Raw genomic sequence first — 25,182 nt, 5'->3', positions numbered from 1 at the left:
AGGAAATAAGCACAAGAAAATAAGGCAATTCCAGAAAGGAAGGCAAAAACAGGAGTCCAGATCTAAGAAATACATAGGAATCAGACGAAAGAGAAACAAAGACTTCAACACGGGGTTAGGGTGTGGAATGCCTATACTACATCCATTTGGCTGGGCTGCTGTGAAATCTCAAGCCATCTCTACTGAGCATCAACAAGGTGACTCAGCAGTCAATGCATGTCAACATACAGTATGAATTAGGCAAACAAAGACACTCAACAAGTGAACTGCAGTAATTTCAAGTAGGGTTTTATTATTTCTGAATATCGTGTATCTTCTTTAGTTTTCCCTATTTGATTTTGCTTTAGTGTTTAAGAACCCTTAGTCACTTATCAAATCCTTTGCCACGAAAGCACCAAATAATTACCAACTGGTTCCTTTATGGCAGTGAGGAAAATCCATAAGATTTGTAGAATCCAAGTACTAAAACAGGAAGATCCCCTCTTCAAGTGAGGCAAACCTTCCTTACATATCCTCTGCAAGCCAATGTCTTTTCATTTTACCACCAAGATGAAAATTCAGAGCACTGACACAATTTTCTTGCTCTTTCAGTCTAAAAATGTGTATTCCTTGTGTATGGTTAGAAAACAAAACCCAAACAACCAGAAACTGGAAGGAAAATAAGTAACTCTGATTAGCTTTTAAGTTTTAATAGCTAAGCACCTCTTAACCCTTTTCCTAGACTTTAGGCAGCTATAAAAACATAGGAAAAATGTGTATAATAAAAAGCAACAAAAATATTGGACGGCCTAATGTAATAGGCAATTTACACATTTCATTTAATCCTCACAATATTGTGAGAGAATTATAACCATTTTACAAACAAGGAAGCAGGCTCAGAAGGGTGAAATGACTGGGACCCAAGGTTACATAGGTGACTGAGCTAGGATTCATGTTCAAGTTTCTGCCTACCAATCTTATGCTCTATTATGGTGCTCTAACTCCACAAAGCCCTTCACTTTTTTGAGATTGTTACTGTTATAGCTCCATCCTCTAAATTTACAATTTTAAGTCTGCAAAACTACTGAATAAAATAACCTAAAATTATTCTCAACCTATTTGCTAAAACAGGAGGTTGCAAGGAATATTAGAAAACTTAAAAGTAATCAGAACATTCCATATCTAAAATTATGGTTATTCTAATACACTGGTAATGATAGCTAGTAATCCAAGAACACATGGGTAATTAGAACTGGCTCATTTTCTCATTGTCACCATCTGTCAATCTCAAAGTAATCCAGGCAACAAAAGACAAATTCCTATTGTGAAAGCTGCTCATTAAACTTACAGTATGCACTTAGTGGAATGACAAAAGAGGTTCTGGTTTAAAAATCTTACCAGTGTTTTGTTTGCATTTGAAAAGCATATATATATATGTGTTTTTTAAGAGTCTACATTTGATGGAGGTGGTAGGGCCCATTGGGGGATGGCTTTATTGATATAGATCTGTGTAGTGTCCCAGAATTATATACAATGTCTAAGAGAATAACTTTCAGCATTCCACTGAAAGGCTGACAGAGTTCCAGTAGAAATGGACTTATGAGTAACTAACTTAAACCTAAACTTATGCGATCTGGACAGCGAACATTTGTCTGCTGGGGACATCTTTGTATGTTCCTTAAAGTACTGTTCAGTCTTAATTGATTGAAGTTAATATCTAGTTGTTCCTTATTCAAGTTCTCACTGAAATTTAGTTCACTAGTTTTAGAGATTCTTTTTTCTTTGAGTTCAATTCTAAAAAGACTGTTTTCATACTTCAGAAGAAGCAAAATGGGTGAGATTAAACCATCTTTAAGGCCTCTTCTAACATTAAAATAGCCGTAAGTGACCTAGTTTCTAAAGTCTGATGCATCATTCATTCACTAACTCATTTATTGAACAAATCTTTTATAGAACACCAGCTATAAGAAATAAGACTGAAAGAATACAAAATAAACACATAGGCTCATTATCTCTAGGTCGTCAATACATAAAAGGGGAGTGAGATGTTTACACACACGTGATATTAAGACAGATATAAAAACTAGGAAACAAAGTTTGTCAATGTAAGAGAGGTAGTGATTTGTGAGTTCCAATTAAAGAAAAAAAATTCAACTTAATGAAATGAGAAATCATGGGAACTTAACACCTTTTTTTTGTCCAGACCACATCCCCCAATAATCTAACAAAGGAACATAAGGCAAATTTGACCAAGTGGCAGAGAATTTCAGGGCTGTTAGAAAGAGAAGTTGTAAGTAAATCACCAATATAGACCAATTTGGGTCATTAGCTGCCTCAGTTTCCCTGAAATGATTATATACCTAGGAGGCTGAAAATAAGTTGACGATAACTCAGCAAAGAAAGCACGTGGTTTCTAGGCCATCCTTACTTGAAAGGGACTTGGGTATCTCAAATTTCTCGATATTCCCTGCCTCCCAAGTCTTACCTGGGCCTTCATCCCTCATAAATGGGAACTGGAATAGGACATTGAGTATGAATATAAAATCTACCTGGCAGGGACTAAAAGGACAAAAAAATGGCTATATGGAAAATAAAATAAAAAGGCAAAGTCCTGAAAAATCAGTGTATATAAAAATCAACCCAAATGATCTAAATTCATAGTTATAAAGCTTTATCATCTAAGCACCAAAATGTTGAACCAACCCCTTTCCGCACAAAACACAAGATCCTATACAATTCCTGTTATAGACTATTCGAAAGGAACAATTAGTTGAAAATACATAAACATATACTAATTTCCACCTTTTAAAAAGATTTTGGATTGAAAGTCATCAGAATACTAATTTAAAAATAATTTTCTTAAACGTATTTTGATAAAGGCCATAGGAACACTTGTCACATTGTTCAAATGCCCAGTGGCAAGACTTTTGATGAGACCAAACAGGTCACATTAAATCAACAGAGTATCTGAGAAATAAAGCCAATATGACTAAATCCAAAACAGGTCACATGAAGTACCTCATGTACAATATAAACCTAGTTTAATAAATAAAGAAAACACAGGGGACTGCACTCCGGAAGAACCTTCAGTTCCTCATGGCCCGTTCACAGTCTTCTCTGAGATTCCACCGCCACTTCCACCTGGGCAAGTCTAATGGTACGGCCATGAAGCTTGTAGCCATCTTGCCTTACTAATGCCACGGTGCCAGGCTGCACCCCAACATCGGCTGGCACATGACAGATGAGTTCGTGCTCATGAGGGTCATATTTGTCACCAATGGGTGTCATCTTCTCCAGGCCATGCTTGGCAAACACACTTTTCAGCTTTGCTTCTAAAAGTGACAACCCTCGGAAGATCTTCTCCAGAGTGAGTTTCTGGTCCCCAGGCTCCGTCTCTTCAGAAATGCATTCTGTTGTCTTCTCCAAAATGTCTGCCACCTCTACCAAGTCCTTACAGAAACTCTGAATTCCTACAGAAAAGCCAGATACTTTTATTGTTTGTGAGGAAATCACTCTGCATTTGGGGAAGGCCCAGATAGGTAGCTAGTATACTGGGTACCCCAGGAAGAGGGAAGATTGCCACACAGGACCCGGGGACCATGATCAATGATTACCACCCCAACCCAACTGACAAGCCAGATACTTTCGGAATCTGTAGGAAACCTACGAGGAAACGGGGAAGATGGTCAGAACCAAGAACTACGAAAGACTGTACAATAGGCTCAGGAACCTGTTCTTTAAAAACTTGACCATTTTTATGCTTCTGGTACTTTTGTTGGTTATTTTTAGCACTGAGTTATGTACATTTTGAAAATTCCTGCCTGTCTCAGTTTGCTGAGGCATACGTTCTCAATAGGGACAAGATATTAGTATTTCATGGCGGGGGGGGGGGGGCGCGGGCAATAATAAAAAAAAATGGTTGACAAGACTGTGCTAAGGGGGAGTCAAAAGAGTGGTTTACTTTGAGGACTGGCTAAATAGGAACGGGAAAGTAAGACACATCCACAAATGAGTCTCCAACTGCCTGCTATGAAGTTACACATAACTGCTGGAGCTGGGCCAAAACTTACCTTTTTAGAATCACAAGAACTGTGACAAGATAAAAGCTAACTTGGTTGTTGAGACATCTCATGATTCCCAAAAGCTGCACTTTGATTTTTCCGACAAAAATTATGAGAAGGGACGTCACTATTACAGATGTCTATGATAACACCAGTGCCCTGGTAGGGGCTGGTGGGGTCACAGGACTTTCTTCATCTGGCATTGATCCAGGGACAGCTTTAAGGCCCTGTCCCAAAACAGACACCATCTCAACTGCTCTCAGAGGTAAAAAGACCAGCTACCGGCAAGCAATAAAAGAGATGACCAAGGAAGGAGTGACTGACAGACAGGAGAACAGTCATCATGCTGTGCCCTTTAAAAACATTCTACTTTTTTCATACCTCCCTGCTCACTGAGCAGTCTTCACTTTTCTAAGTATTCCTGGCCACAGGAAGAAATGACCTAAGGAAAGGACTTATATGGCATGTTTTGCTAGACACATCTTGCTCTGTAAACAAATAAATTAGATAATCTATTAAATTCTTTTGAGTTTAATATGTACTTGTTTAATATGTACTTATTTCTGGGGACCTTTTTAATTCTTAAGGAAACTGACATAAGCCAGTTCCTAACTCAAAGCCAATTCACCCTGCTCCCTCAAGCAGGCAGGAACTCTTCCCCACTTATCACAACTGGTTTATCTGCTACAAAAATTCCCTGTAGCTCAGAGGTCAGCCAACTTTTTCTGTAAAGGGCTGTAAGTAAATTATTTGAGGTTTTGTGGGACAAGAAGCAAAATCAAAGATTTTATATAACAAAAGAGAAAATAATTTTCCACTTATTTTTAATGACGAAATACAGAACTGTATTTATGGATTAAGAGACAGCAGGCTTGGCTCGCAGGCTGTAGTTTGCTAGGCCCTGATAGCTGGAAGTAAGAGACTAAAACTTGGATGAAATGATCAGGGATACAATTTGGAGGTCATTACTTAGCTGATACTTGAAGCTTTGAAACATGACGTCTACAGCACTGAATGAAAAGCAGAAGGCTATACCAAAGCACTGGGGTTGGACAGGATAGGAATGAAATGAATCTGTACACAAACAAATAAAATCCAGAGAACAGGAAGTAGTGTGATACAGGGAAAGAATAATAGATAAAGGGTCAGGAGACAATGGACTCATTCTATATCTATCACAAATTCACTTTTTTGGGCATTTTCCTTCTAAGTGTAGCAAAAGTACCATGTTCCATATTAAATTGAGAGCACAGCAAATAATCATAGATTTGCCCTTTACCCATGAATCCGTTACTCAACTAATATTTTCATGAACACATTTGGAACAGGATGTGGTGCATATAGAGAAAAATTTCTGAAAGACTTTGAAACAGACCAAAAAGATTATTCTGTGTCATCAGTGCAAAAATAGATGTGATTTAGCACAGCCTTCAGGGAAATCTGTTTCCATATGGTCCATGCTTTTGTCTTTGAGTTATTTTATAACTTAGCAAGTTCTAGAATACTGAAAATGATGCAAATAGTTCTTGTCCATGGTAGCAAAAATTGTCTGCTGGAGATACAATTGATTATTGCACTATAGAGACAGGCCAATTTTGCTCCTAGGAAGCAAATATTAGCATTCCTTATTGCCTGTGTGTATCTGTTCTTTGGAGTCTCCTCTGAACATCTTAATGATTCACTTGTTGGTTAACGAGTTAAACAGAACTGTCTGTATAAGCACTAGAATATTAAATATACATGTTTGAAAAATAAAATAACAATGGTTTGGTCAAAATAAAGAGAAGCATTATTTTAGCAAATGGTTCACTTGAGAACATTCCCTATAAGCAGCATGGAAAGCCTATGGGAATAATTGAAGGGATCAGTTAAGGATCCAGATGCGTTTTCAACATGTTCAGTTTGAAGAACTGTTAGGAGATGGCCTTGAAGTCAAAGGTATTTTTTATTGTAACTAAATCTCTCACCAAATATCTTAGCGTCTTCTACACATCTCTGGGTTCGCCTTCTTAAGTTTTCACCATCAGCTACAGCTCTCTGGTATCTCACCTGACCATCAAAAGCAAAGTCAAAATGATGAGACAACAAACGCCTTTTGGTAGGAAAGAATGTTTTTGCTTACTTTACAAATTTTACCCTTGTGATAGGTTTTTAATTTGAAAAAAATTAGTAGAGTTGTAAGAATCTTACATTAGCTACTCCAAATCCCCTTTACCGCAGCCCCAAACGGCTGTCATTTAGCCTGCTAGTTTGAACACTTTAACAACAGTTTTCAAGCTCATCTTGAGAAAAAGCTTTCTTTTTCACATTCAGCCAACACTGCCACCCTCCAGGTTTTGTTCATTGAATTGAACTCTAGGACAACCAAGAGTATGTTTTAAAAGTGCGTCATCTATTTGAAGGCAATTATTTCAGCCCCTTTAGTCTTTTTCTCTTTCGTTCTTATAATCCCTGGTTGTTTTAACTTTTCTCATAAAACATGCTTTCCAACTTCTCTACCACTCTGGGTGGTCTTGCTTTGTAATTACTCTAACATCTATCTTCCTCAAAGTGTGTCTATCAACCCAGTACAGGACAGTTTGCCAAATGGAATCTGATCAGCAGAAAAAAATGATAAATGATCTCATTCATTCACCAAATATTTACTGAGTGCCTACCACATGCCAGACACTCACTGCACCTCCTTTGAAGGTACCAAAATATCAGATATCTAAGTACTGTAACACAACAGGGAACTGAAAGAGATAACTATTCTTACTCAGTGAAATTTTTGAACTACTACAGATTTTGCCTAGTACACCTAGCAAGAGAGTGGAAGTGGAGAGGTTAACAGCCCATTAGAAGAAACTTACTTTAAAAACTTGACATAAAAACCTTTACTTGGATATTTAAACCAGAGAGAATATGTGAAGAATAGATAATATAAAATCCACTCACTGTTAAGTCCTGGACTTCCTTCTCTAGCTTAACAGCTTTTAGCTTTAAGGCTCTTTCTGCAAGAGAGGGCCCAAGCTCGTCAGGAGGGTCCTCAGAACCGCAATCCTCACCAGCAGTTCTCTGGGTGGCAGTGCTGAAAGAATGCAGACATCCCCTAAAGTGGGAGGGAGGTGGCACATGATGAAGAAATGCCATTGTCAACCGCCAAAGTGACAACAAAGTTCAGAGACTGGGAAGTTTCCAGATTGAACTTTAGACAAAGGACTTTCAGTCACAGTAATAATATGAACAGTTAAAGTGCTTTTTAAGTACCAGACACTGTTTTCAGGATTTTACGTAAATTATCTTTTCATTTCACAACAATGTTTGAGATAAATATCATCCCTATTTGATAGATGAGAAAACTGAGGCTCAGAGAGGCTTAAGACTTGTTCAAATCACACAGCTAGTATTCGACTGAGCCAGGATACTGATCATGAGGCAATAAATAGCCAGAAGTGGGGACACAAAAGTCAGCAAGAGAAAAAACCAAGTTCTGATACCCAGAACCAGCGGGTCAATATCAGCAGGCAGAATTCAAAACACAAAGCCATACAGTTCTAGTTCAATCCTTCATTCTACAGGTGGGGAAAATAAAGCCAAATAAAGGGACTTTATCAAACTGGAGTTAGGCCTAGAATTCTAAATCTTCTTGATTGCAAGCTATAAGTAAGGCTTTTAGAGAAGAGAACCTGTGCTGAAAAAGAAACTTCTAAGATCGTAACTCGCCAATATGTAAAATCAAGTCAATTAAATACGTATGAAACACTTTGTATATGGATGGTGAATTATAACCAGGTGAATAAAACAGATCTTTGTATTCACTTATGTTTATAATCTGCAATTTCTGTACAGCTAAAATGTTTAACATTTAGTTCAGTTTACATAGAAAGACATTTGGAGTAGGGGCTAGTTTTGTAGATCTTGGATTGCAGTTCTGACCCCTTCCCTTCAATGAAGTTTCAAATACACCTCCTGGATCCTCATAATTTGATGTAAAGTCATCAAGAAAATCAATTTGTGAGTATAAACGCTCTTTAAAAAATAGTTTATTTATATAAACTGGCATATATTGAAGAATGCTTATTGAGGTGACATCTGAGCAAAGGTTTAAAGAGGGTAAAGGAGTTTGCCTCAAGAAAGGGAAGCAGGAACAACAAGAATAAGGTGTGGGCAAGACAACTTTTATCTCTGCCTTTCCAGGCCAGTCTTGAAATACATATGGTTCTAAATTTTTGGTTTAGAAAATAGGGTCACTACAGATCTGGAGCAAATCACATGGGGTGAAATATCTCCTTCCTCCTAAAAAAACCCACACATTTATACAATAGAAATTAAGTCATAATATTATCAAAGCCAGTTTAAAGGGATAATGGCCAAAGCCCACGTCGTGAAACAGATGAGAATAATGGACTATCCCTTCAATTCCTACTGCTTCACAACTGGAGTGGAGGGAAATTTTATCAGAAGGAGCAATTTTTCTTCTGGTCATTTCCCTACATCACAAACTGCCAAAAAGATTTACAATAAAGTAATTGTGATTGTTAAAAAAAGGCGGAAATCCCTGAATTCACCCTCTCATCTAGGTGTTAGAGCGGGGTGCTGGGTCAGGTGTAAGATAAAAAGGTGACAGTTATGCATACAGAAATTCTCGGATTCCAGCAGCATAATTTACATTTCAGAGGTCGAATTTGACCCACCAGTGTACTCAGCCATTTTATTCTTTCCCAGGAAGAAATAGTCAACAGGGAATTGTTCCTGTGAATTAACATCGCTCACTAATTAAAAGCGCCCATCCTGCAGCTCTGACTGGTTTCAATCTGGGTTTCACCATTACCCCAGTTATTATCCCAAGAAGTTACCCAACTTTTCCAAACCTCAGTTCCCTCAATTAAACGGGGGATAATAAAAAGAACTACCCACAGTTCTGCAATTGGCATTACAAGTGATCAATAAAAATTGCCGCGGCCGATGGGCAAAAGCAGCAAATACAACTTCACAGAATCCCAAAAGTAGGTGAAAGGGTCGTTTGGGGAGAGACCAAGTCCATGCCCTCCTTTTCCGACAGGTAAAGTGGAACCCGGATATTTGGGAAGGGACTGGTCTAAACTAACACAGGAATCAGGTGAGAGAATCTAATTTACCGGCGGACACCACAGCTGGGAAGAAGAGGCGGGAAGAGGTACCTCCCCAATTGGATCTCTGTTCGGGTCTTAAGAGCCTTCCCACCTCCGAGGACGTGACCTCGGACCTTCCCACCTTCCCCCGCCTGGCAAAGATGCGCCGCTGTCGGCCTCAGTTTGCCCCACTGTAGAATGGGGCCATGAGCGCCTGATCCTAGCCGCCGAGGCTTAATGGGGCCTCTCGCCCACAACGGCCCCAGCCTGCTCGTCCGGCATTGTCCTCACGTCCCGGCGGCTTGCCTTGGTTTCTTACCTGCCATCGGACGCTGCATTCGAGGCCAAGAAGCGCTGCACCGGCTGCCGGACCGCCCACAAGGCACGCGCCGCCATGTTCAGGACCTAGGCTGACGGAGGCAGCGCACGCGCACTTGCTCCAAGGCCGAGATACCCTCACTTGAAAAACCACGCTTCCCGGCAGCCTTCGCGGGCGTCTCCTCCTCAGGGCTACGAACGCTCCGCTTCTGGTTTTCCTTGTGCTCCGTGCTTGTGTTCCGGAGTGCGACATTTCCGGTCCGCGGCGTATTCCACGCGTAAGATGTGTTTCTGTCATAACGATATAGGTTCGTTGCTAGTTTTGGAATATGCGGTGAACAAAGGGGATCCCAGCTGTACCCTCACGGAGCTTATATGAAGTTATAAACAACAAACAAATGCAAACACAATATAAAAGTAAAATAGGACCGAGGTTTAAAGGCGAGGGGCATGGTACTGCGGAAGCCTAGAATACAGTATGGCCGTGTGGGGAATTTTCCTAAAGGAAATTATATTTGAACTGAAAGCTGAAGAATGAGTAGATGAAAAGAGCAGGAAAGTAGTTCAGGTAGAAGTAAGCATCTGCAAAGACCCAGTGAAGAGGGAGAGTATTGCGAGTAAGGGACTGAAATATTAGAGGAAGCAGAGGGGCAACATAAGACTACGGTTAGGCAGGGCCAGATCACAGGGATTTTTGAAAAATAGGAGCCTGACCCCCCTCCTCCCCCAATCACTTCCCTGCTTTTTTCCCTCCAATTTTCTTATTTTCCCTCACTAAAACGGGAGTTCCATTAGGGGAGATATTTTTTTTTTTTTTTTTTTTGGGGGGGGACAGGTCTTCATTTTCAATGACCAGTGCTCTGATACAGTTTAAATTTTTGTTGTTGAATGAACTTGAGTCTCACTTTGGTTGAATTGGGAATGTGTTTCAAAGCCTTCAAATGTTTAAGGGAGTCATTTTGCTACAGGGAAGAGATTGATGAATGGAAATAGGGAGACAAGCTGTTGGAAAAGTCCATGCCAAGTGTCCTGGGGTCACTTCCATAGAGATTTTTGTAACCACCCTAATTGAGGTAGGTACTATTTTAGGTGTGTCCAGCACATTTTTGTTTTCATCTTAACTATTTTGTTTCGTTTCGTTTTCTTTTTGTTTGTTCTCCCAGCTACAGTGTGTTTCATGAGGGTCTGTCTTGCTCACAGCTATGATTTCTGATATCTAGTACAGTAGCTGCACATAGTAGGTGCTCAATAAAGTTTGTTGAATGAATTAATGAAGTTGGATGGAATCAGTGGAGATGGGAAGAAGAGGATGAATTTTAGAGAGATTTAGTATGGAAAGCTGACAGGATAGGAGGATGGACTGGTGATTGGGGTTGAGGTTACTTGGAGTTGCCAGACTAGTTCTGGATAGTCTCTAAGGTTAAAAAAAAAAATGTTTTTTAAGGGATGGGAAATGTGCCTTCATCATTCTGAATCTTCACCATAACATGACTTACTTGTAGCTATTTGGATAAGATTTTCTCTCTGCTTGTCTATGAATTCCACGAGGCCAGAGCTGGAAGTCTTTTGCGTGTCTATATTCTATCCAAGGCCCAGCTCAGATGTGTTGTAGAATCTGGATGAAAACTGTCAGTTATGTGTTGGTTGCCTTATGGCTTATAGCCAACAAATGCCTTATGTTTCTTTTTGGCCTTAGGAGAAGAGCAACATGATTTAAGGAGGGATTATGATACCCTTTTACATATGAGAACATTGAAGCTGAGGTTGGTGACCCTGCTTAAGGTCCCCCACTGAGGATCCAGTGACACTACAAATCCCATAGTCAAAACATCTGGTAGTGTTGGGAAGGATGGAACTTCAGGACTACCTTAGATCCATGAGCCTATACTTTGAAAAACAACCAAACAAGGCATTTTAACAAGCAAGAACTGGCATCCATGCTTTAGCTATTTTCTCTCCACCTCTCTTAGCTGTCTAACTTACCAAATGTGCTGCATACGTGCATCCATCCATTCATTCATCTTTTATTAAGTGGTAGTGTGCTTCTGAATGTTGAGTGCGAGGGGATGAAACAGGCTTAGACCTGAGAAGGGCTCTAGGGTCACACTTACTATATTCAAGTACTGGCTCCACCACTTTCACTGTGGGCTTTGGCAGGTTACCTGACCTCTCTGGGCTTCCATTTCCTAAACTTTGAAAAGTAGGATCATAGAACCAATCTCACAGGGTTTTAATGAAAACTAAAGGGCTAATGCCTAGAAATGTGATTAGCACCAGGACCTGCTATGTAATTTAAAAGGAAAAAGGAAAACGTGGAATCCCTTGTTCTAAACTTATTAATAGGGCAACAGCAGAGAAATCAACTAAGCAGAGGGCCCTACTAAGCGTGACTGTACAGGTTGCCTGCCTGTGAAGCTGGCCCTGGCTAACATAGTGCCTGATACATGGTGAGTGCTCAATAAATGTTAGTTATTAATGTTCTAGGGCCCCACCTCTCAAAGGGTCTAAGATCTGTTGGTAGAAAAAGACAGCCTCAAAATAACGGCATGAGAAAGAATGAAGACACAGTTGGGTTGTTAGGTGACATTCCAGGATCCACATTTAAAAAAGAACATTGACCATCCAGATTATGTGAGCACCTTTGTCATTGAAGACAGGTAGAATCTGGATGAAAACTGTCAGTTACCGATTGGTTGCCTTATAGCTTTTGGTGGTTGTAATTACCATATAAAAGTCATTTCTTCTCCAGTAGAAAGGACACAGGATTTTGAGTCAGACCTATCTTATCTAGTTAGTAAAAAGAACCACTATTGACCGGGCATTTACTATTTCTTGGATACCGCACAAGATGCTTCCCACGTATTGTTATCTCATTGAGTTCCCCTGACAGTTTTGGGAGGAAGGTACAATTGTTAACCAGGTTTTCATAGGTAAGGAAAATAAGAATGAGAGAGGTCAAGTGACTTTCCCAAAGTCACAGCTGTTAAGTGGCAGAAGCAGGGCTCAAACCCAGCCCTGCCTGGATCCAGGCTCATAAGCCCTAAGCCTTATGCTCTGCCACTGACCAGCTAGGTGCTTTTGGGCAGGTTATTTTTCTTGTTCTGTTCTCCAGCTGTCTCAAAGGGTGGAAACTCTTGGATGAGGCTCAAGTATGTAAAGCCTTAGACAGGGTAAAGTATGTGAAGCCTCTAGCAAAGTGTCCAGAGGTTATTCTGGGACTTCCCTTCTCTGCCCTTGAGCTAACTTATAAGCTTATACAGTTAAATGGTTTTGTCTTTATTGGAGGGGAATGTGGGAAAGATTTATAAAGTGCCTGCAATGTTGAGAAAGTAGTATGTGGCGCAGTAAGGAGACTGTCCAGGATTTGACGTCCTTGCTCTCCTATAAAAGTATCAAGTGTTTGTAAAAGGCACTCATGTTGCATAAATGAGCCACTGTCCTCTTAGTTCTCCCTGATAGTTTTACTTGATAGCAGATATGGAAGGGCTGCTGGGCCTCTGAGTGCAAGATAAGGATAAACACGGAGTGTCAATTAGATTTTTAACTATAGCTCCTGGAGCTGGAGTGTCATAAAAATAGGTACAGGACTTGATTGACAGCAAATGACCCCACCCAACAAAGCCTGCAAAATCTTGTGGACATTAGAAATCCATGCTCCTGTCATTGAGTATCACTCTGAGCTAAAAATATGTCATTGGCTGAACCTCCTTGCCTGTTCCATATGCAGATCTCTGATTTGAAAACAGTTCAAATCTGAGGTTCTGGTAGCGGCATCTGCCTAAAGCAGATGAGGAATGCTTGTCGAGTTTGCATGTTCTCTGTAGCTTTCATTCCCTCTTATGCAAGCAGGGGTAGTTCTATTGATGTTTCAGCCTGTTTATCGTGCCCAGGGCTCTCAGTAATGCCCGACATGAATCCAGCTGGCGCAAATGTCATCAGAGGATCAAGTCTTGTCTCCATACTGCACCACTGATGCTTTAGCACTGCCTTCCTTTGCCTGAAGGACTGGGAATGGGATGCTGAGAATGGGATGGAATGGCTTATTCACATATGCTTTCATTTCTTCTTCAGAAGGGAAGACAAAGACATTTAACAAAACCTTTACAACTGTGCAGATTTCTGTCTCCCTCCACCCCCATTTTCCACCCTCTGTAAAGTTATATGAGGATGTCCTACATTTCCTTCTTCCTCCTTCTTCCCTCCCTATACCCCCTCTCATGCAGACAATAAAGGCTGGTCTTCTGGGTGCCCCAGAAAGTGGGGGCTACTTCCAGTCTTCTGATGTCTCTTTGTGAAAAAAGCATTTCCGCTTTAGATGGACAAGCTGATGTTTTCTTTGGATAAAATCCTCATCCTGTTTCTAGGTCTTCTTCATTTCCCATTCCTGAAGTACAGAAAGAGAAGACAAATCAGTTTGTTGAGTAGTCTGTTGTGACTTGTAGGATAAACACATTCCACTGTACCTCATAGAAAGCTCCCACTGACCATGTTAGAGACCATAGGTCCTTCCTGGTCCTCCTCTGTTTCTTAGGCTGTGGGTAAATCATTTCTCTGCAATGGGTCTCATCTCCAAGGGGGCTCAAACCTCACAACATTTACCTTTCTCAGACAAGAAAACTGAGGCCCAGAAGGAGGAGGGGAGTGGGGACTTCCACAGGACCTTGGGGTGGAGGAGGAGCCTGATGGGAGAGAAGCCAAAGCAGTCTGGTAAGGAGGCGTGAGCAGGCAGCCCACACGGTCCTTCCCTTCTCTCGGGGCTGTCTAGGAATTCATCTGAGAGGTATACTGAAGTCATGGCCAGCAGGGGATGGCTCTTCACCCATAAACGATGCATGGGATTCTAGCCAGCCCTGGAGGTGATGGTGTGAACCAGGGTAGAACGTGGCGGTAAGAAAATTGTTGGTGGGAGGATTCTCCAGTCCCAGCCTACTTATCTCCCAGTCTTCGCCACCTGAATCACAGTTGCTCAGGGCAGGGACCTAGGAGTCATCCTTGATCCCTTTCTTTTCCTCATTCTCCACATTCTCATCAGCAAATCCTTTGGCTCTACCTCCGTAGCCAGCCACTTCATATCCCCTCCATTAAACCTTTCTCATCTATTTCTCACTGGTCTCTCTTATCCCCTCGTACAATCTCAACATAGTAGCCAGAATGGTCTTTTAAAAATGTAATTCATGTCCCCAAATTCCTTGCTCAGAACTTGACAATAACTTTCCATTAGAAAAATATCCAAAGTTCTTCCAATGGCCCACAAGGATCAAGGATCATATTTGTATGAAAACATGCAGGGGGCCAGATGTGTATGCTCCATCAGCTAAGAATGTTTTCCACATTCTTAAATGCTTGGAAAAAACATCAAAAGAATAATGTTTTTGTGACATGAAAATTATATGAAATTCAAATCTCAGTGTCCATAAATCTCTGGGTCTGTGGGACATAGTCATGTCCATCGTTTGCTTACACATTGTCTATGGCTGCTTTCCTGCTACAGTCACAGAGTGAAGTGGTCGTGAAAGAGACCATGGGGTTCTCGAACCTCAAATATTCACTGTCTGGCCCTTTACAGAAAAAGTTTGCGGATATCTGGTCTAGATGATCTGGCTTCTGGCTGGTGACTTCTGTAATGTTCAGGTATTTGTTTTTTGGGACCACACTTTCTCGTCTGCAATTCTGAAATCCAGAAAGCTCTGAAACCAAATTTTTCTCAAGGGTTTTGGCACAAATTCATTTGGTGGTAAACCTGACCTGAACTGATATGAGGCTGTTTATCATCTATTTAGTCCACGTGGTGTGAATACTCATGTATCTTGCTATAGAGTTATTAATGTGTTTGCTTACAGGGTACCTCCTGAGAACTTGTTGGGGTTTTTCATCATATATAGTATATGCACCGTATTACCTTTCTAAAATTCAAAAAGTTCTGAAGCACAGCTGGCTCCAGGAGTTTCAGAGCCAGAACTGTGGACCAGTATCATGGAGTGAGCCCTGCACTTAGAATGGGAAGAGGCGGGTTTTCAAGGCAGCTCTTGCACTGGTGCCCTGTATAACCTTGGGTGAGTCTCTTCACTCCCTGATCTTCAGTTTCCTTACCTATGACTTGGGCCTTTCTTTTCTCAAAACACGGTGTAGGCTCAGAAACCAGAGCTTGTTGGGAGTATGTGTTAAGAAAGAGTAAATAGGTTCTGAATGAAATTTGAGAGTCTTCCCCTCTGAGCAAAGTTCATGAGCTTTATTGCATGGATATATTGGCAATTCTTTGCCTTTCTCATTAGCTGACTTTTTTGGTTCTTAGTGAGTTTCCACAGAAAGGAAGCTGCCAGATCTATGAATTTTGATTAGCTGAGCTATTGCTTACCTTGGCTTTTTGTAGCACCCTTCCTTGGCTGGAGGTTACGATGGATGGGCTCCTCTTCCTCAGCTCAGAAACACAGTTGACAGGGAGAGGTTGTTCTGAGGCATTGTTCTGGGGTTTATTTGCAGTTTCCTGTTGATTATGAGAAATAATTACACAGGGAAGTCAGTGCTGGCTACCCACACCTGGCGTGCCCTCAAAAGAATGCAAATAGAAGGCACTACGCAAACATGCCAGCATCAGATAGGGTGAGGGGAGGGAGACCCTCGAGGGCCTTTGGAATAAGGGTAATGACAGCTAAAATTACTGAACCCTCACTATGTACTGGCATTGTGTGGATTACGGTGTTTCCCTGAAAATAAGACCGGGTCTTGTATTAATTTTTGCTTCAAAAGACCCATTAGGGCTTACGTTCAGGGGATGTCACCCTGAAAAATCATGCTAGGGCTTATTTTCCCGTGAGATCTTATTTTCGGGGAAACATGGTAGCTCATTTAGCCTTAACAAGCCTGTGAAGTAGGTACTATCAGTTATCTTATTTTCCAAATACAAAAAATGGGAAGGTCAAGTCACTGCTCAAGGTCACACAGCTGGTGAGTGGGAGAGCTGGGATTCAGACCCCACAGTGCTATCTCTTACCCTCTCTCCTGTATTCCTTCTCATTTCCGTACTGCCCTCACCCCTTAAAGTTTCCAGATCATTTTTTAGGACCTTATTGGATGTAGTTCCTAAGTATGACCTATTAACAGCTAAGCCTGCAGGAAATTCAGAGACGACGTCTCTTTCTCTCCAAAGGCCATGAAAAGGATGAGGAGTAGAGGGAAAAGTCTTCTAGAATGTGAACATCAGGGTATGCTGGTGGGAGGAAGCAGCAGCTGTGGCCACCAGCCCTCTGTGACTGTGAAGTTGTTCTGTCCCTGGCCCTTAAGCTCTTCATCTGTAAATGAGGTTGGAACCACCCTCTGGAGAGGAAATGTAGGTGGGAGAAACAGCTCTAGCTTCCCAGTCATGGGGTGTGGTCTGACCAGGCCACAGGGAACTGGGACAACAAACAATAAGATCACAGTTCTCAATGAGAACTCACACTTGTGAAACAAGTTATTTTATCTCTCTGAGTCTCAATTTCCTTGTCTGAAAGAAAGCATAACATTCATTTGACAAACATTTTATTGCATTCCTATTTTTCAAACTCTGTGAAAAGCTATAATGATAAAATACATATAGTCCAATTCTTAATAAAAATATCATTTAGTTGAGGAGATAGACATTAGACAAGTAATGATACAAATATATATGGGCAAATTGTGGTTCAGTGTTAAAGAGGAAGAATAACAGATGGGGCCATTGGTGGTTCCCAAATGGGGGCGATTTTGCCTTTCCAGAGACATTTGGAAATTTTTGGAGACATAATGGGGGCGTGGAGCTAATAGCATCCAGTGGGTAGAGGCCAGGGACGCTGCTAGACATCCTACAGTGCGCACGACGATCCCCTATAAACAAGAATTACCATGTTTCCCCGGAAATAAGACCTAGCCGGACCATCAGCTTTAATGCATCATTTGGAGCAAAAATTTTAATATAGGTCTTATTTTAATATAAGACCGGGTCTTATATTAGTTTTTGCTCCAAAAGACACATTAGAGCTGATGGTCCAGTTCGGTCTTCCTTCTGGGGAAACATGGTATTATTCCCAAATGTCAATAGCGCTGAGGTTGAGACACTGACATAGACTGAGGTTAACTAAGTTCTCCCTGAGGAAATCTCATTCAAGGTAGGATCTACCTTGCAGGGTTGCTGGGAATGTTAGAACAATGGATGCAAAGCCCCGGGGACAGGGCCTGGTACACTGGGCATCCTAGGAGAGGGCATGTGCAAGGTGGTGAAAGCAGGGCTCTGGAGTCAGACTTCCTGGATTTGGGATCCTGTCTCCCATTTAACTGAGTGACCTTGATGTTGAGCACGTCACTCAACATCTCTGAACCTCAGTCTGTCAAATGGTCTGTCAAATGGGGTGAATACACATAGCACTACCTCACAGGACTGCTGTGAGGAGCATGTGAGATAATACAGGTTAAGATTCTGTACTGGTCTGTGGTAATCGGTCCACACAAGTTTGTTATTGAACATATGGTAGTTATTATTATCCATAATCACAAGGTCACTTCTAAGATCACATTTAGGATCCAAAGTCAAATGGTGGTGCGTCAGGGGAGAGAACATAGGCAGAGAACTTGCTCCAAGAGTCCGCTTTCTAGTTGTCCCACCTATGGCATGTCCCTTAGGGCCTGTTTTGTCATCTGTCAATGACCATAACTCCTAGCCCCAAATATGCTCAAGACCGGTAGCATGTGAGGGCATAAAGGAGCAGCAGAGAGTGGACTCACCACACTCTTGTTCTTGCTGCTCACGGAGAGTCCCAGGGCCGGGCCCCCCGCCAGGGACTGCTGTAAGCGCTCCTTCACAGCCACTAGCCTCAGCTCCAGGTCGATCCGGCGCTCCTCCTTTGTCCGACACTGAGCTTCCAGCGTGGCCACGGCCTCCTCTAGAGCCTTTAACTTTGCTCCTGTGTTCAAAGACACTGATGAGAAACAGCTGGACCTGGCCTGAAACATCCAGGAGGTTGGCAGGGCCATGGGCCCTCGTGGGCCCCTCCTGGACGCCCTTTCTGGTCCTCAGTCCTGGATAAGAGATGGACTTTGGGCCTGGGGTTCTAGCTCCATGCTGGTAGTGTGGTTTTTACCTGCCCAATACCCATTGTCCCATCGTCTGAATACAGAACCCTGATTTTCCCCTGGGAAAACACCTTTCCTCTCTCATTCTCTATAATTTGGATGGGGCTGACCTCACTCCTAGTTCAAAGGGTTGGCACTTAACTTAGTCGTGGCCCATAATCATATCTCATTTTCTGGTCACAGTGATTTGTTTAGGGATCAAAGTTGGTCAGAGTGAATCTGAGATGCTGGGGTGGCCATCTGTAGGGGCCATTGGGAAGAGCAGTTCTCTCTGCGGGGGTGGCTGAGAGGGTTGGTTGAGGGCTGGAGCTATGCAGCCATTTTGCCACCATGAGGGACAGAGAATTAAACCAATGTAGAGGAAGGCAGAAGCAAAAATTAGAGAAATATGCTTCCTGATGATATCACTTAAGTCCCTGGACTTCACTATACCTGATAGTTTAATTTTTTTTTAATTACATTTTTCTTTTTTGCATTTCTAAGCCAGTTTAACTTTGGCTTCTGTTACTTATAATCAAGACTCATAACACAGGGCTTTACATTGACCAGGGTTTCCTACTAGGAGTTTGCTGTTTATTCAGTGTAACCCAGCAAACCTATAGTAGAACCTTTTTTGTGCCAAGAGCTGTGTTGGGCCTTAGTAAGTTTGAACATTAGTTCCATTGTTTGCTCTGAGGGAGGTTGCACTGGAGGGTTTTTAATAATCATAGACTCTTTTGATTCATTCACTTTTTTTCATTCAGCAAATGCTTCTTGAATGCTTGCTATGTACCAGGCACTGTCCACCATTCCCAGCACCTGTCTCACACAGGACCAAAAGCATGCTGAACTGCAACGACAGAGAGAATTCAAAGGAAACAGCAGAGAGTGGGCGCAGAGGAGCCCAGAGCAGGCAGGGCCTAGGGAGGTCATGGCCCTGGATTTCAGAAGAAGATCCTGGCAGAGTGTCACTTGTTCATCATTCCCAGCCCCTGGACCAGTGTCTCACACAATCAGGTGCTCAGCATCTGTCCGTGACTGAATTAATGTGAAGTTCACAATGATTTGTTATGCCCTTGATTCTAAGACACACTCTGTTCTCCCCATTTTAACATTTCTAAAATCAGATTGCATCTTACCACGTTTTTGTGATGCTTTTTCATCCCTTTACCCCAAAAGCAGTTATTACATTGATGGCACTTCCATTAGTCAGGAGGGATGATGAGGAGGAGGAAGAGGAAAGAGGCAGGGAAGGAGAAGCTCCCCTGTCCTGGTAAGAAACCAGGTGAGCAAAGCTAGGGAATGTGTGAGCCACACAAGCGCTAGGACCACACTCACGCAGGTACCTGGGTTGTTCCGAATGGCATCCTTCAGCTCCCTCTTTTCCTGCCGCAGTGCCATCAGCTCTGTCCGGATCATCTCTTTCTCTTTCTCCAGCTTCTCTTTTTCTACCAGGTACCTCCGGGCATCCTCCTCAGCTCGGTTCTTACCGTACTTGTATTGATTGGCACCTGTGGAGATGCGAGGCAGGAAAAGGCCCTCAGTTCTTACCTCTGAGAAGGGTACTTGGGTCGTGCTAGCTTCTCTCTCAGCCTCAGCTTCTCCATCCACAAAATGGGGATATTTCGATCTATATCCCTAGACATATTTAGTGTGACTCCCCTAAGGAAACAAGGAGCAAAAGGGAGGTAGTAGAGCACAGAGACGAGGAGCAAGGGCCTTGGAACCAGGAAGACCAAGGTTTGCATTCTCTTTGGCCTTTTACTGGTTGTGTGACTTCAGGCAAAAGTGAATGGTTGTGTTTTTGTGCCTTCCTCCTCAGCCCTAGTTTGTAAATTTGTAAATGTGGCTATTGATCAAATTTACCTCTTAGCATTGTGGTAGGGTTTAAATGAGATAATTCATGAAAAGTACTTAGTATAATATATAGCACCTGGAAAATAGTTAGTGCTTAGCAAATGTTAGATTATAATAAAATTGTAAAACACATTTTGTGATGTATAACACACTTTGGTTTTAAAAGGGCTTGTTTTATTGTCAACTCTCAGGTATATATAAAACAAAGAGACAGGTAAATATACCTCAGATCCATAGAGAACTGAGACCTTGGGCTAAAGTCAGGCACTGCCCATTTCATGACTGGGCAATGGGTGGGGGAAGAGAGAGACCTATTAATCTGCTCGTACTGTGGGCTCTACACCATTATGATGGACAAAAACAGCAAGGCGTTATAGCAAAAATAATGGCTGAGTATTTGTTACATGCTAGGCCACTTATATGCATTTCTATTTAATCCTCATAAAAACTTACTATTATTAGCTCTATTTTATTGTTGAGGAAAGAGGCACAGAGAGATTAGGTCTTACTGCTAGCGATGGCAGAGCGTAGGTTTGAACCCATGTACATCCAGCTTCAGGGTCCATGCCATGCAGTGCTGCTCTAGCTGGGGCAAGGCCATAGTCCAGCCTCTCAGGGAACGTTTTATTTATTTTGTTACTACCGGCAGTCTTTTTAAGTTGGTGGGGCATGGAGTGATTCCCATGATTTACTGATAACTGTGGGTCTCCAGTTCTTGTATGGATTACAAGTAGTTACCCAGTGACCAGGCAAAAATCAGTTCCTGCCACAGCTACCCTGCCATTCAAGCCAGATAATAAATGAAGCATGGAAGGCAGAGAAGGGGACCCCTGTCTCCCCCAATTTCCCAGATATACAGTGGCATCTCAGGGGAGTTGGCTCCCAGACTTTTGGACTTTGTTGACTCGTTAAAAAAAAAAAAAAAAAAAGCATAGACCAGCAAAGGGTGCCAACATATTATATCAGATAACGACCTTAAAAACCCCAACTCCCATCTATTATTCCCAATAATTTATAAAATAAACAATATTTAACATCCCCAGAATTGGAAGGACACAGATGCAGAATAGAATAGTCATTTACATTGAATAGATTTAGCTTTATGAAAAACTTCATGCACCATGCTTATTTGTCTCATTTCACTGCAGATAAACAAAAACTTAGGGACTGAACCAGGGAGTGGACTCACCTTTGGGAGCCACTGCCCTGGTTTTCCTTAGTCTGTCAGCACCATGGAGAGCAGCATATTTTACACGCACGCGCGCACACACACACACACACACACACACACACACACACACACACACAGAGCCATAACACTTGAGTCACTCAAATGGTGGTGAAGAAGCAAGCTAGATTGTTTTAAGGAGCTATAAGTCTGTGGGTCTCATAGTATTAGTGATAAAATATTTGCTTCAGAACTGCCCAAGCACCTTCCAGAAAAATCTGGGCTTCCATAGTGGGGGTGGGGGGGAGGGGGTGAAGAAGGACTGTTTAGTGTCCAAGTTACTAATGTAGCATATATATCAGTACATCATGCCTTTTGATTGCTGAATAGTATTCCAGGTGACGTTAGGGGAAAAGCCGCCGTTGTTCTGATAAGCCAGCCTTTAATCTTATTGGGGATCTTTTATAAGTGATGAATCTATTTTCTCTTCTGGTTTCAAGGTTTTCCTCCTTGTCGGCTTTTAGAATTCTGACCATGATGTGTCTTTTGTGGATCTCTTTGCTTTCATCCTACTTGAACTTCACTGGTATCCTGGATGTATAAATTAATATTTTTCAATACATTTGGCAAGTGTTCAGCCATTATGTCTTGTCATATTTTTTACACTTCTTTTTGTCCTCTCCTGGTACTCCATTTGTGCACATGTTACTGCGCTACCGGGGTGCTACATTTCTCTGAGGCTCTGTTTATTTTTCTTTATTCTTTTTTTTCCCCGCTGTATGGGTCACACTTTCCTGTTTGATATTTTTTGGTTGAAAATGAGACATTTTATATAAATACATTGTAGCATCTCTGGATACTGATCCCCCCATCCCTGGGTTGTTTGTTTAGTGACTTAGCTGGCTTGTTCAGTGACGTCCATTTCCCCCTATAGTGTGAAGCTTCTGATGTTGCTTCTTAGTGGTGCAACCTTGGGCCTGTGTACAGTCACCCTGAGAGGATAGTGGTCTTAACAGGGCTCGGACTCTGTCCCTGATCTCTCTGTTCAACTGTCTGCCTCTGTCGGTATCACTCAGAGCTGTTAGTCTCCTCTGTCTGGATTGCTCTGTTGTTTTTGACAATGCCCTGCAGTACCCGTCACTCCAGGGTCTGATCAAAGTAATTCAGCCCCTTGATGGGGTAATTCAGCCCCTTTATGAGGCCAGTCTTCTATGGTCAGTCTTGTTCTGACCCCAGGAGGGCTGTTCTTAGTTGTCTGTTTCGCTGGTTCTCTCTCGTGAATTAGCTGACCTATGGTTTAGTTTGCTTGTGGGAATACTAGCCTCCTTACTTGGTTACCGCCAAATCCCCATTGTTTTTTAAAGTACCTGAGGCTTGAACTGCCCCACATTCTGTTCCAACTAAAGTTCTTCCGAGGAAGAATGTTGGAGTTCTCTGTTCTATGGCCTGCCTGCCTTCACCCTGGGCAAAATCTCTGAGGCACTGCTCTGGATCTAGGGGTAGAAACAACGGCCTGCTTCTCTTGGAGTGACAGTTCTGCTTTATGAGCAGGGTGCTGCATGGGGGTAACCTCTGGTCTTCTTAATCTGCTTCTCCTAGCATGGAACCTGTGTTTTATGAGTGAGCTGAGGTGAGGGCAACTGGAGCCTCCATATTCTTGGCCTGCCCTCACTGGGGAGATGTCACAGCCATTGACTGGTAGCTGGGCGGAAAGGGAGCCCTGTTTTCCTGGCCACACCTACCTGGAGTGGAGATTCTGTCCACTAAGTAAAGGAGTGGGGTGTGGCTCACACACCACAAAGTCCTGTTCTTACTAAAATTTAGTACATTTTCTAGAAAAAGCCTTTCTTCATTTGCTATATGCCCTAGAAATTTTCCAGAGTCTTTAGATGATTGTTTGTTTTAGTAACAGTCACCAGTTATGGTAGTTTTGCTGGGGAGTGGGTCTGTGGAGCTTCTCACGCCACCATTTTTCTCAGCCATCTGCTTGGCTCCCATGACTTTTCATTTCCGGTATTTAGGTCCTTTTGTAGTCTCCTCCTACACTAGATCAGGCTGACCTGTGTAACCATTAGGATACGGCAGAAATGACAGAGTGTCACTTTCAAAGCTAGGTTACAAAAACATTGCAGCTTCTGCCCTGTTCCTCCCTCCTGGGTCACTTGCTCTGGGGGAAGCCAGCTGTCTTGTCATGAGGACAAACAGTCCAATGGAGTGGTCCCCATGGCAAGGCACTGAGGCTTCCTACAAGCAGTGCAGACTTGCCAGGCCTGTGGGCGGGCCACCCTGGGCGCCGAGCCTCCAGCATCGTAAGCCTTCAGATGACTTCAGATGACCGTGACATCTTGACTGCTACCTTACTAGAGACCTTAAGCCGGAACTACCTAACTAGCTGCTCCAGGATTCCTGCCCTATCCAGTCTGTGACATAACACACACTTCTTTTTGAGCTATTCAATTTTGGGTCATTTATTAGATAGCAGTAGGTAATTCATACATGATCATGGGGAAGACCCTTCCCTTTCGTTTTCTTCAGTTTATTCCTCTGAAAAACGTGGTTGGAAGAGATCTGTGGTTTCCAGCTACGAGGAGCCCTGCGATTTCACAGGGACAGCTAACAGGCTCCTGTTCTAGGGGGCAACGCGTAGGTCAGGTGGGTCTCCTGACGCCAACCAGAGAAGCTCCACTTTCATATCTTTTACAACTGGGCTTCAACATAAGATTTGATTTGAAGAAAATAGTCTGTTTTTTGTTATCTTTGTTGTTAGGCTTTTTAAAAACACATTTTGTGATTTCTTGACTCTTACATGCTTCTTTCAGTTTTGTTTTCCACTTTAAAATGGGCATTCGGTAAGGCCCTGTATTTCCAGTGCCCTTGAGAGTAGAGTGTAAGGAGTGTTACATAACAATCCTCTAATTTTTCAGAGGGAAAAACTCGGATGCAGAAAGGGGAAGGGACTTCTCCAAAGATACGTAGTAATTTACTGATCAAGTTAGGAATGGAATACAGGTCTCCTGACCCCCAGAAGAGATTATCTATACTGATGAAATAGAGCTGTAATTTTAAAAAGTGTTTTAAAAAATAAATCTTCCAGAAGCAAAGAATAGAATTTGACTTTGGTCAGGTGCAGGGGGAAGAAATGTACAACCACAAATAAGACTCTTGGAACATGCTGTCAACAGGAAGCTGGCTTGCTCATAAAGATAAATCACACAGGAGCAGAGATTAGCATTGGAAATCGAACAGAACTTACCAGAGAGCTGTCTGGCATACTTAGACATTATTGTGCCGTGTGGCCATTAGGCAATTAACTAAGCCCCTTGCTAGGCAGAGCTTGGGCTGGGACAGAGGTGAACCACACACTTTGGGTGGCAGCTGCCTCAAGGGTATTTGGAGGTGTTCAGTTTTCCACTTACTATCCCAGATCAGAAATGATAAATTGTTAGCCACTGGAACAGACACAGCTTGAGGGTGAACTTTATAAATATTTAAATACATGTGTATGTATGTATATATGTATGTATATTTGGCCTTAAATTTTTAAAAAATTAGTTGCTAATATTAAACACATAAGTAGATTTCATATAAAATCTAGAATTCTGGTCTCTCTTGAATAAGTGCAAATCTGGGCGGCACTGCAGCG

At 42.2% G+C, this 25,182-nt stretch overlaps 2 protein-coding genes across 6 annotated transcripts in view; both read right to left on the bottom strand.

Moving 5' to 3' along the window:
- Positions 1-267: 267 nt before the first annotated feature.
- On the bottom strand, positions 268-12,737 carry GRPEL2 (GrpE like 2, mitochondrial). The gene is made up of 5 exons (XM_088798703.1): positions 10,948-12,737; positions 9,453-9,742; positions 6,978-7,131; positions 6,008-6,089; positions 268-3,449 (listed from the first exon to the last, which is right to left on the bottom strand). The coding sequence occupies exons 2-5, from the start codon at positions 9,527-9,529 to the stop codon at positions 3,085-3,087; spliced, it is 678 nt and encodes a 225-aa protein (XP_088654829.1). The 5' UTR covers positions 9,530-9,742; positions 10,948-12,737; the 3' UTR covers positions 268-3,084.
- A 745-nt stretch (positions 12,738-13,482) lies between these two features.
- AFAP1L1 (actin filament associated protein 1 like 1) overlaps positions 13,483-25,182 on the bottom strand; it is a 57,043-nt gene continuing 45,343 nt past the window's right edge. For all 5 annotated transcript variants that reach the window (XM_088798698.1, XM_088798700.1, XM_088798699.1 and 2 more), the window contains 4 exons: positions 19,861-20,025; positions 18,188-18,366; positions 15,807-15,935; positions 13,483-13,835 (listed from right to left, as the gene is read on the bottom strand). In XM_088798698.1, the coding sequence (XP_088654824.1) occupies positions 13,812-13,835; positions 15,807-15,935; positions 18,188-18,366; positions 19,861-20,025 (497 nt within the window). In that variant the 3' untranslated portion in view covers positions 13,483-13,811. The remainder of the gene's footprint in view (positions 13,836-15,806; positions 15,936-18,187; positions 18,367-19,860; positions 20,026-25,182) is intronic.

Source organism: Rhinolophus sinicus, chromosome 5 (genome assembly GCF_057876585.1).
Source record: "Rhinolophus sinicus isolate RSI-liver-muscle chromosome 5, RSI-T2T, whole genome shotgun sequence".
Classification (NCBI taxonomy): domain Eukaryota; kingdom Metazoa; phylum Chordata; class Mammalia; order Chiroptera; family Rhinolophidae; genus Rhinolophus; species Rhinolophus sinicus.
The sequence above is the reverse complement of the archived record's forward strand: the minus strand, read 5'-3'. Positions and strand labels throughout refer to the sequence as shown.